General features: G+C 37.3%; 1 protein-coding gene across 3 annotated transcripts in view; it reads left to right on the top strand.

The window, feature by feature from the left end:
• The window catches only part of LOC128220655 (glycogenin-1-like), a 46,051-nt gene that overhangs the window by 17,226 nt on the left and 16,462 nt on the right, over positions 1 to 12,363 (top strand). For 2 of the 3 annotated variants that reach the window (XM_052929137.1, XM_052929135.1), the window contains exons 6-7: positions 3,172 to 3,298; positions 4,209 to 4,262. In XM_052929137.1, coding sequence (XP_052785097.1) covers positions 3,172 to 3,298; positions 4,209 to 4,262 — 181 coding nt within the window. Of the gene's footprint in view, positions 1 to 3,171; positions 3,299 to 4,208; positions 4,263 to 10,311; positions 10,324 to 12,363 lie in introns of all 3 variants that reach the window. The other variant, XM_052929136.1, reaches the window with a different exon arrangement.

Genomic DNA, 12,363 nt, shown 5'->3' with positions numbered 1-12,363 from the left:
GGTACCTTATTTTCGGACACCCAAAGGACATCGACTGAACTTTTACAGTTATTAAGTCTCACAGACAAAAATTATTGATCTTTATCGTTACAATGCCTGGCTAAATTACCTAACCGTATACATCACTGTGATAAGTTAGTTGGTTACTACCCATCCTAAACCATTATTTGCCTGGTGAAAAGGATGTGTGATATATTTAATGGATGATTAAAGAAACAACAAGGGCAATCCAGAGATTAAGAAAACACAGACATGACATGTTTGTAAAACGATCCGCCAATAAACTTTGAAACTTGTATCACACTTTCAACATTCAATGCTACAGGTAAGTATTAAATGTGATGAATTAAAGTTAGAAATGCAATTCTTAAGTTGCAATAAAAAACACCACCCAGACACATTAATCCTGCATAACAATATCCATGCTCTACATGAGATCCTCGTGGGTATAACTGAGTTATGTGACGTCACACAATGAGACTGTTTGATCTGAAGCCGATAAAAGGTGTTTATTCATTTCAATGCATGTATAAAATGGTGTTGAATGGGATTTTAATTATCTTGATGAAGGAGTTACAGTGACTTATAGGAGTAATAACCATTGATAACTACGGATAAAGTAATAAGTGGTAAAATGCAGACATGAAGAAAAAAGGCAGGTTTACCATACATGTAAATAAAATGTAAAAATGGTTATTTTCTATGAATTCGTAGAGAAAAATTAATTATTTTAAGGTGTCCGAACTCTAAGGTGAAGTACGGTAAATACATTCAGAAATCCAACTCTAATATTGTCAACCTTACGTACATACATTTCTAACAAATGCTTTCGTACCCAAATCACATTTTTTAAGGGAAAAATAGGTTAGGGTAGGCGGGAAAAAATAGTTTTTTTTTATTTGGCCTTACATAAGACAGGGACATGATATTCTTTTCCACTAGCAGGGGCAGTTCCAGGATTTGTAGTCAAGAGGATTAACTTAAGGGGCATAACTTTTTAACATGCCACTCTTCAAAACAGAAATATGGGGTCTTGGCGCACATCCCAAGATTGACGTGGTTGGGGGTGCGACTGCCAGGCATTGTGCTAATGGGGTTGGGGGTGCAACTGCCCGGCACTGTGCTGAGGGGGTTAGGGGTGCCAGGCATTGTGCTTATTATGCCCCCCTTCGAAGAAGAGGGGTATATTGCTTTGCACAGGCATGTCGGTAGACCAAAGCTTGTCCGAGTGATAACTCAACAATTCCTGGACGTATGGTCATCAAACTTCACATGAAGGTTGGGCCTGACCAGTAGATGACCCCTATTGATTTTAGGGGTTATCAGGTCAAAGGTCAAGGTCACAGTGACCTTTAATGGTAAAATAATTTTAAAGCTTGTCCGAGTGATAACTCAACAATGCCTGCACCCATGGCCCTCAAACTTGACATGGAAATTGGGCCTGACCAGTAGATGACCCTTATTGTTTTTGGGGGTCATCAGGCCAAAGGTCAAGGTCACAGTAACCTTGAATGATAAAGGGTTGTCCGAGTGATAACATGACAATGCCTGCACCCATGGCCCTCAAACTTGACTTGGAGGTTGGGCCTGACCAGTAGCTGACCCCTATTGTTTTTGGGGCTCATAAGGTCAAAGGTCAAGTTAACAGTGACCTTGAATGGTAAAAGGTTGTCCGAGTGATAACTCAACAATGCCTGCACCCATGGCCCGCATAATTGAATTGGAGGTTGGGCCTGACCAGTAGATGACCCCTATTGTTTTGGGGGGTCATCGGGCCAAAGGTCAAGGTCACAGTGACCTTGAATGATAAAAGGTTGTCCGAGTGATAACTCGACAATGCCTGCACCCATGGCCCTCATAATTGAATTGGAGGTTGGGCCTGACCAGTAGAAGACCCTTATTGTTTTTGGGGGTCTTCAGGCCAAAGGTCAAGGTCACAGTCACCTTGAATGGTAAGAGGTTTTCAGTTTGATAACTTGACAATGCCTGCACCCATGGCCCCCAAACTTGACTTGGAGATTGGGCCTGACCAGTACATGACCCCTATTGTTTTTTGGCGTCATCTGGCCAAAGGTCAAGGTCACAGTCACCTTGAATGGTTAGAGGTTTTCCGTGTGATAACTTGACAATGCCTGCACCCATGGCCCTCAAACTTGACTTGGAGATTGGGCCTGACCAGTACATGACCCCTTATGTTTTGGGGGGTCATCAGGCCAAAGGTCAAGGTCACAGTGAACTTGAATGGTAAAAGGTTGTCCAAGTGATAACTTGACAATGCCTGCACCCATTGCCCTCAAACTTGACTTGGAGGTTGGGCCTGACCAGTAGATGACCCCTATTGTTTTTGGGGGTCATTGGACCAAAGGCCAAGGTCACATGTACCTTGAATGGTAAAAGGTTGTCCGAGTGATAACTCGACAATGCCTGCACCCATGGCCCTCAAACTTGACTTGGAGAATTGGCCTGACCAGGAGATAACCCCTATGGTTTTTGGGGGTCATCTGGCCAAAGGTCAAGGTCACAGTGACCTGGAATGGTAAAAGGTTGTCAGAGTGATAACTCGACAATGCCTGCACCCATGTCCCTCAAACTTGACTTGGAGGTTGGGTCTGGCCAGAAGATGGTCCCTATTGATTTTAGGGGTCATTGGGCCAAAGGTCAAGGTCACAGTGACCTGGAATAGTAAAAGGTTATCCGAGTGATAACTCGACAATGCCTGCACCCATGGCTATCAAACTTGACTTGGAGGTTGGGCCTGGCCAGAGGATGGTCCCTATTGATTTAACGGGTCATTGGGCCAAACGTCAAGGTCACAGTGACCTTGAATGATAAAAGGTTGTCTGAGTGATAACTTGACAATGCCTGCACCCATGGCCCTCAAACTTGACATTTAGATTTTTAGGTTTCTGGTGACCAGCTGATGACTCTGGATTTTGAGTTCATAGAGTCAAAGGTCATGGTCATAACACACTCTATCCTCACACTTTAATGGTCATAATCTTAAAACTGCCTTAACAGCAACAAATCAGCTGTCATTTCAGTCCATGCATATTTCATTCAATTGTCCATATAATCCTGACAACATGGCGCTCAGGGGGGGCATAATGTTTGACAAACATCTCTTGTTATATCAATGTTGCTCAAAGGAATACAAATATTTTCTCATTATAGGTTCAAAGACACAGTGAGGATTGTTCATTTTATCGGTGCAGTCAAGCCCTGGCACCACACGTACGACTCCACAACTGGCAAGGTCACACCTCTACCAGGGAGTGGTCATAGCCAAGAGTTTCTCCAGGTAAGCATGGAATTCCTTTTTAAAAAGTCACACTAATGTGTCACATTAATTGAATTGGGCAACATATATATCACAACTTTGATATTAATTGCACGAATTTTGTACAAACTTCTTAAAACCATGTCACAATATTGAGTATAATGAAAATGGTTGATTGCATGAATATTGTCCTGGATTCTCTTTTAACCATGTCACAATGTGCTGGGCAGCCTTTATTTTAGCAGTGATGTGATAGCCATAGTCTTGAGTTTGTTAGGAACAAGGTCACTGGCTAGGAACAAGGTCACTGGCTAGGAACAAGGTCACTGGCTAGGAACAAGGTCACTGGCTTAGCTCCACCTAGGCACTGTAAGGCTGAGGTCTACACAACATTTCAAGCAAGTGTGTTTTTTGAGTTGTCTGCAAACATTGTAGCCACAATGTCGTCTGCACTGTTGTCACAATTTTGTTTCCCAACAATAGCTTTTGAATATGGTATTTTGTTTAAGAGTCCAGACACCAGGTATGCACATTGTCATGGTCATTTAGATGACCCCTTTTAATGGGAAGGTAGGTCAAATGTCATGGTGACCTTGACTAGAGAAATGAAGGGGCTCTTGACAGGTGACAGTTGTTATATGTTATGTTCTAGTTAGTATAAAATGTGCCAGAAAACACCTTGACTAGCATTTAAGAATAGGAAAAATTATGGGAATCATGATACTAAGGGCTAAACATGGAAATTTGGTCAAGCTACGTCCCTTTAGGTCATAACCAACCTTGTCTACATGCATAAGTAGAATTTTTTCTTTGCTAGGAATAGGCAGTGACCCTGGTTTCAAACTAATAAACTGTTTGCAAACCTTTAAAATTTGGCTTGTAAGTAGCCCAGATTATGGTGTATAAATAAAGATTTTCCATTATTTTGCAGGTGTGGTGGAATATCTTCATGAAGATGGTTCAGCCAAACTTGGACCCTTCCCTGGTATGTGCAGCTTGTGTTCATGTGTCTGTTCATGACCTGGTGTTCATGTTGGCTCAGAGGGGAATTGTAACATATCCATCCCTCAGCCAAACAGAAACCTGAGTCTTCGATTGTTGTTTGGTTGAATTTTACAAGAGTTTATATTTGGGATGTTTTCTATTCTGTCGCTTATCTAAAGGATAATGATTGAAGTTTCTGATTGACAATGTTGCAAATTTTAGAAATTGTCGCAATCCTAAAAATCACAAAAAAATGGACTTTGCAAAAATTAAACCAAGCTACAGTATGATGAAACGAAATGATTGAGAAAGCATGGCAAGTTATGTGATTTCATGAATATTCAGGAGAAGTTTGCGGTGAAGTTGAATTAATTCTGTGCTCTTATAATTTTGGATGTATTTGCCCTATTTGAAGTGCATTGCCAAAAATGTTATTGTCTTTTATATATACCATCAGTTCTGATGAGGGAAGGTTTAGCGACTTTGTTAATGTTTTGAAATTAAACAGAGGCTTGTCAAATGAAATCACATAACTAAAGATTTTACTTTGTTTACGTTATTTTTGACAAAAGAGCATCATGCTTTTATTTTACCACAAGAAATAAAACCAAAAAACTAATTTTCAAGCAATTCGATGAATTAAGATATTAGCCTCAACAAGGTTTAAGGCTTGCTTTCAATGATTGGATTGAATCTTTCTAAGTCTATTAATTATTAACTATAATCATGCATTTAATGGTTTTTCAATAGATTACAACGGCTGCAGCCTGAATTATTACAACAACATAATCCTAAAAAATTGAAAAACAGCAATTTGAATTTCACATGAATTGAACATGAATTGTGTGATGAAAAATGTGCTTCAGTTCCTCAAACTTAACACAATGTCATTGGCTTTATATTACTCTGTCATAATTTTCAAGGACCTGAATCTAGCTACTGACTATTTGAGTACACATTTTTTAAATCCTTATAAACATATTCAGTACCTTTAAATGTCTCTGTATACACATCTTTTGAAATTATCAAAGTCACTGAAATTAATAATATTTTTTAAGATTTACATTATTGATTATTTAGATTTTTGGCTCTGCAATGAGTTATCTCTTTTTGTCTTGCTTATTTATTGAAAAACTAAATTTTTTTCATGCTGCTTTAAAAAGAGGAAAAATCAAACGCTTCAGCCAACAATTGTTGTATCACACTCGTGTTCCACCAAAACTTATGTTTACAAACCTAAATCCAGCATGCCTGTGATACAAGTGTTTCCTGCGGCTCCGTGGAGCTGGTCTCGAGGCTTTCAGTGTAGTGCATTTGCCTCCTTTTTCCGATCTCCTATGCAATGTTGTAAAGTAGCGTTCGGCTCATTCTCGCGTTGTTGGCAATTATCGAAGTCTATTAAAGAAAATCACTGTGATAACAAGAAGGTATGCCGGTGTTTTTCATCAATGTTTTGCAGTTATTGTAAAGCAGTGAGATTATTTTTGTTCTTGTTATGCTTTCATTGTTGTACTGATGACTTGTTTAAAGCTGCACTCTCACAGATTGACCATTTTAACAACTTTGTATTTTTTTATCTTGGAATGAGCAAAGTTTTGTGTATATGTCTGAAATCCAGTTACTGAATTATATCATATAGGACGCACTTTTTTACCCCAGATTATCGTCTAAAAAATTGCCTGCGTCCTTTCTATGCTATTAGGATTTTATCCGTTTCACAAGTCCATTTCAGTCCGAAAATGTCGGACCGGAGACAAATGCGGTAATGGTAAGTACCGATACGCAGTGTACACCGAAGTGAACAACTGACGTAGGTAAAATCACGCAAGTTTACACACGCAGAAATATATTGAATGTTTACTTTAAAATGATTTATTTCTCAATAAATTGAAAACAAATGTTTGTTTACTTTTTTACAAAAACTCGATGTGAGTCGGCGCTTTTACTGGATTGAGTTATAACGGCAAAGGAAAATCGGGATATTAGGTAAACATAAATAAAACGTTAAAAAACATTTTGTTTTATGTTACTGTTTTAAAATAATAATAATAATAAAGGAATGTGCATACCGCAAAGTAGCATTATTGTCACTTTCAAATCTTTTCAAATGTGCGAAGGTGTGAAAAAACACTCGCTGTCTGTCATTAGAAAAACATCAATAGAACGAACTATTGCGATGCTAATACCTTATGGTTGTTTGTTCGCACTTAACCACATGTTTTAATACTTATCTGAGGGTGCTGACATTTTGAGAACATTCACACATACTATAAAACTTATATCATTAATCTTTACGATACACCGTCGGAAGACGCTGAAGGCGATTTGAAGAAAAGCGTCATCAGGTTGACGGAATAAAACTGAATTATTACCTGTGCTACAGTTACTTTTCTTGCGTATCTAATGTATAAATTTACTTGAAATAAACAACAAAGTACATATCAGTTTGCTATAAAATTTAATATCGCATGGTTTATAATGACCTTTGCCATTTTCATGATACCAAAAAATAAATCGTCAAAACAAATATGGTGGATACTCGACTTACCGAAATACGCTAAATTACCGATATACGACGATAACTATCGAAATACACAAGACAGTTATTGAAATATGCCTTATATACAATTTTTAGCTCGAATATTCGAAGAATATGGAGAGCTATACTACTCACCCAAGCGTCGGCGTCACACCTTGGTTAAGGTTAAGGTTTTGCGTGTAAGCACACATAGGTTAATATCTCAGCAACTACTTGAGGTATTGCATTGAGACTTAATACAATGGTACTCAACCATCCAACCTACTTAATTAACCAAGTTAGATAACTCTAGTTTGCATTAACTTCAAATAATGCTTCCTTTTTTATTCGACATAGAAATTCTGGTTAAGGTTTTGCATGTAACCACTTTTAAGTCAATACCTCAGCGATTACAGTACACTCAACCAGTTAGACCCACTCTCCTCGCTCACTCCGAGGGATTAAGTCGATCGCGGGTTTCCTCCAAGGGTAAGACTGTTGCCCTCGCTAAAATCCCCCCCGAGTTCCTCCGAGTGGCTGGCTTACCGCCGAGTTTAATATGAACAATAGTGTTGAGACTCGTCCAATTTTATGATCCCGCGGCGGAACTCCGAGTCTAATCAGATAAGCAAGAAATCATTCTTGATTAGAAGTTATTTATTTTTATGCTTATGCACATTGTTAAGCGTAAAAGATTCTTACATGTACCAACGTTTATTTTGTATTTATGTCCGTAAACGCCAATTGAATATTGTCTTGTATAATAAATATTGAATCATTAAAGTATTGCCACTAATTTTATTGCATCATAAAGCAGCCGACTATTTACACGATTCTGAACCATGACCTCTGACGTCAAGCGTGTGATCAATACAATGTAGAATATACCATTTATTATTGGTGGTTAAAAATAGCTATGACGTTTAATGGAATTTTCCACAGAAAACGAGGCAAGAAGCCCTTCAAAACCATGTGCTGTGAACTTTGAATGCGTGTTTGACCTCCTGAATTCCGAAAATGTGTAACCTAGAATTTCTCAGATGAAATGTGTTTATCAGTCATTAGCAAAAACATGTTCATAAGATGCATGTGCAACTAGTGAAATACGACTGCATCCTTGTGGTAAGCTTACTTTATGCAAAGCGGGCAGAGAAAAAAAAAATTAGCAATTTACTGGAGCCGTCGTAATCAGTTGAAAATTTTAATAACATTAAATAACTTTAGCGTAGATTCTTATCAAGTGTTCACAGAGTTTTGCGGAGTTAACCCCTCCGAGGAACGCCGAGTTCGTTATTCTTCGGTCGACTGATCACCCTCCGAGTGCCTTAAATTCAAACTCCGAGGAACGCGGACAGTTGACGCAAAATCATTGTGTTGGCCGCGATAGCAAAAATCCGCGGAGGGAAACGGAAAGTGGGTCTAACTCGTTGAGTGCACTGTACATCATGTATGGCATTGAAACTTTACACACAGGCTCCCAACCATTTAACCTTCTTCTTTAATCCAGTAAGGTAACTCTATCTTTCATATTATATAATTTTTGCCCCTTTATTATGAGACTTCGAAATTCTGGTTAAGGTCTTGCATGTTAGCCCACATAGGATAATATCTCAGCAACTACTTGATGTATTGCATTGAGACTTATACAATGGTATTCAACCACCCAACCTAATTGAATAACCAAGTTAGATAACTGTATTTTGCAAATAATGGCCCTCTATTATTAGAATTAAAAATTCTGGTTAAAATTTTCCATGTAACCACATTTATCTTAATATCTCAGCACATCATGTATTGCATTGTAATCTAATCTAACAGTGTTCCATGCATGTTTCGCCAAAACTTTTCAATCCTTACACAGAAAAGCGGCGGAATAGTTGAGCGCGCTGTCTCTGTGACAGCTCTTGTTTTTATTGTTTCTACCTTTATATATGTTATAAATACCTAACCAACCTAAATTTTTCGGCTCCGATCTTGACATTTTTCTGCTGTGTCCTATCTTATATATTAAAGGTTTTTACCCATTTTTTTGCCTGCGTCCTATCTATGCTAGCGTCCTACACATAGTATAATATGGTATATAAGTCTTCTGATAAAAAATCAGCTTGCAGTTTTGAATATTTACTTTTGAAAATTGATTTATTATGGCTATAAGTGTTCTACTTACGCTTTAAGAAAAGTGAGATTCTCGGCAAGTCTTCAAACAACTGAATTCTGATATATCGTGAGTTACCTTATGTGACAGAATTTGAGAGCATTGATAACAAAATCAGCAGATTCTGAGACAAAAATAGAAGTTGTCAAATCGATCAATCTGTGAGAGTGCAGTTTTATAACATTGGAACCTGATCATCCATTATGATTTGAAATAAGCTGACTGGCAGACTGATATTATCCAATGCTGGCGCTGTTTTAAGTTTGACACAATATCGCACTACATTTCATGCACACATTTTTTTTATCTTTTTATTTTACCCTTTTCGTTTTCATTGAGCAGTTTATCATTATGAAATTCAATGTTGAGATTTCTTGGTTAAGCATCGTAGATATCCAATCATTGATAGCATTGTTGACCTTAAAGGCGATCTTCGTTTATGTCATTAGGGCTGTTCTATTAAAAATATACACCACCCATACACAGGAAGGCAAAACCAAAAATCCAAAAGGGAGGTTTCATTCCGTTTTTTTGCTCCAATGGTCCAATTTGAAAAGCTTTCATGTGGACGGTGTATGTTTAAGTAGAATACCACTGACCAATAATTCATTGTTGTAATTAAATATATACAAAATATGCATGTGTTTTGTTTAGAATTGAAACTACAGAAATTATCGATTCCTGAAATATTTGAAATAGTAATCATTTTATTATACACAGGTAAAATAATTATTGCAGTTTAAGTAATATTTCAGATACTAATCTTTTGTTGCTTGCAGCTTGCATGACATGATTATTGCCAATTTTGTTCGTTTTCAGTTTTAATGAATGCTCTTCTTTGGTCAGATTGGTCATTATTGCCAATTATTTTGAGTATTAGTTGATTTTTTTTACCAAATATTGGATCCTGACTTGGCATAAAGAATTTTTAGCCCAAACAAGAATAATATTGTGGTTCCAGTTACATATGACCGACCCTAACTATTTTTGGGTAAAAATAAATGATAATAAATAAAAGATAAAAAAATAAATAAATTGTGGCCTTTTTATTTACACAATGTGATATAGTATGCTTCGGCCTTATAAACGGTAGCGATACTCTCTTGGAAACATTAATATCAGGGTTTGTATGTATGTAAACAATATTACTATATAAATTCATTGTACACAATATAGTAATTTTCCAAAAATTACCAAGCCTGTTTTACTTTTCAGCATGTAGCAGTAACCACAACATTATTTTTGTTAGGCCTAAGTCAACACTTCCTTGAAAATCATAGAGGAAAACAAACAATAAAAAAGAAAATGATTGAATGAGAGCATTTAGAATTACCATCATGAAACATAACCCATCTCCATTTCCCATTGCATGTGCAGCAAGAAGAATGGGTAAGACACCATTGATGAACTCAACCACTCCTCTGTGTAATGTACTCACCTGTAGTCACCTGTTTCAGTCAGGTTATTGTGATAGCCTTGACTGTGTTTTCGAGCAAAATAACTCAAAATCTGCTGAAGATATTCACATGGAACTTGGTACACATGTTGCCATGTCAATATTCACATTAATAGCAAGGCTCGTAACTTTGTCTTTAATAATTGTTGAATTATTCCCCTTTTAAGAAGAAAAACAACAGACAAGTGTTTGACATTTGCTCTATGGCACTCTTATAAAATCTCACTTGAGCACAAATTTACCTGATCACATATTCTTATGGGGAGCCATTTGTCCTTATTTTTATTATTACTTTCTAAGATCAATTTCTTTTACTTGATCCTCATTAAACTTGGTCAGTGTTTTTTTTGTTGTTGTTTTTTAAATCTGGGGCGGATTCAAATGTTCAGTCTTGTCAAAATGTAGATCACTTATTCAAATTTGAAAAAAAACCTTGTAGGTCAAGCTCTGATCAAATTAAATATCTGAACACTGTTCCATATTTTTTGCCCTGCAATCTTCATTGACCTTGATCACATCGTATTTTCTGAATGAAAAAGCTAGATGAATTCAATTAGTTCTTCAAATTTGAAGGAATGATTGTTTTCCTTGACTTTTCAATGTGGTACTCAGGTGAGCTGTAAAGGGCCTTTAAGTTTTTCTTGTTACTAAACCTTTAGTTAGTGAAATTAATGCCATTAATGACAACCACTCAAACCTTACCAAAGTTAAATGTGTTTCTGCAATGTAAGTGATTCTTATGAAACTCTTATGGAACAATTAAAGGGACACAATTAAAGGACAAGTTTTACATTAGCAAGATCCCATGTCTGTATCAAGTTTAATGCCAACACAATACAGGGGGTAATTTTAATAAAGATCTTAGGCAATTCGTATACATCCCCCCCACCCCCCACACACACACACTTGTATGAAATGGCTGAAATGGCCCCAAGACTTCTATGAAATGGCTCTCAGACTTGTTTGAAATGACCCTCAGACTTTTATGAAATGGCCCCATAAATTGTATGAAACGGCCCTCAGAATTGTATCAAACAGCCCCCAGACTTGTATGAAACGGCCCCCAGTCTTGTATAAAATGGCCTCCAATCTTTTATGAAACAGCCCCCAGATTTGTATGAAACGGCCCCCAGACTTTTATGAAACGGCCCACAGACATTCATGAAACGGCCCACAGACATTCATGAAACGGCCCACAGACATTCATGAAACGGCCCACAGACATTCATGAAACGGCCCCCAGACTTTTATGAAACGGCCCACAGACATTCATGAAACGGCCCACAGACTTTTATGAAACGGCCACAGACATTCATGAAACGGCCCACAGACTTTTATGAACCAGCCCCCAGACTATTATGAAATGGCCCCCAGTGTTTTATGAATCGGCCCCCAGACTTGTATGAATCGGCCCCCAGACTTGTATGAAATGATCCCCTGAATGTATGAAAAGGCCCCCTGACTTGTATGAAATTTCCCCCAGACTATAACTTATTTGTCTAACATTTAGATTAGCCTAGTCCATTTTATAGTTTTACATGCTGTTAAGGGCACTTGCACCCACCTGCTGTACATGTTTGCTCTCATCTTTGGTCACATTTTGGATACTGCTTTTTTTTTAAATATTCATTTTTCTGTCAAAACAAGTTTTTTTTAACTGAGAGTGAATTTTTTTTTCACGGATACAAATATTTCAAATGTAAACTCGAGAGTTCTCTTATAATCATGTTGATTTTGAATTATTGGTATTTCTTGAGTTATGACTTTACATCAGAATGATAAAAATATTTATTCTGAATTCTTGTATAATAAACGCACAAAGTTGTGTAATGCTGCATAAAAATCATTCGCTGTTGCATGCACTTTGCTTTCAGTTCTGCTCAATGCTTTGACACTTACTTTGTTATGTATCATCACTGCATCTGTTTGCTCTAGCAGTTTTAGCGTTTATGTTTTTCGAGGAATAAATTTGT

Source organism: Mya arenaria, chromosome 15 (assembly GCF_026914265.1).
Source record: "Mya arenaria isolate MELC-2E11 chromosome 15, ASM2691426v1".
Classification (NCBI taxonomy): Eukaryota; Metazoa; Mollusca; class Bivalvia; order Myida; family Myidae; genus Mya; species Mya arenaria.
This window is presented reverse-complemented; position numbering and strand designations above follow the sequence as displayed.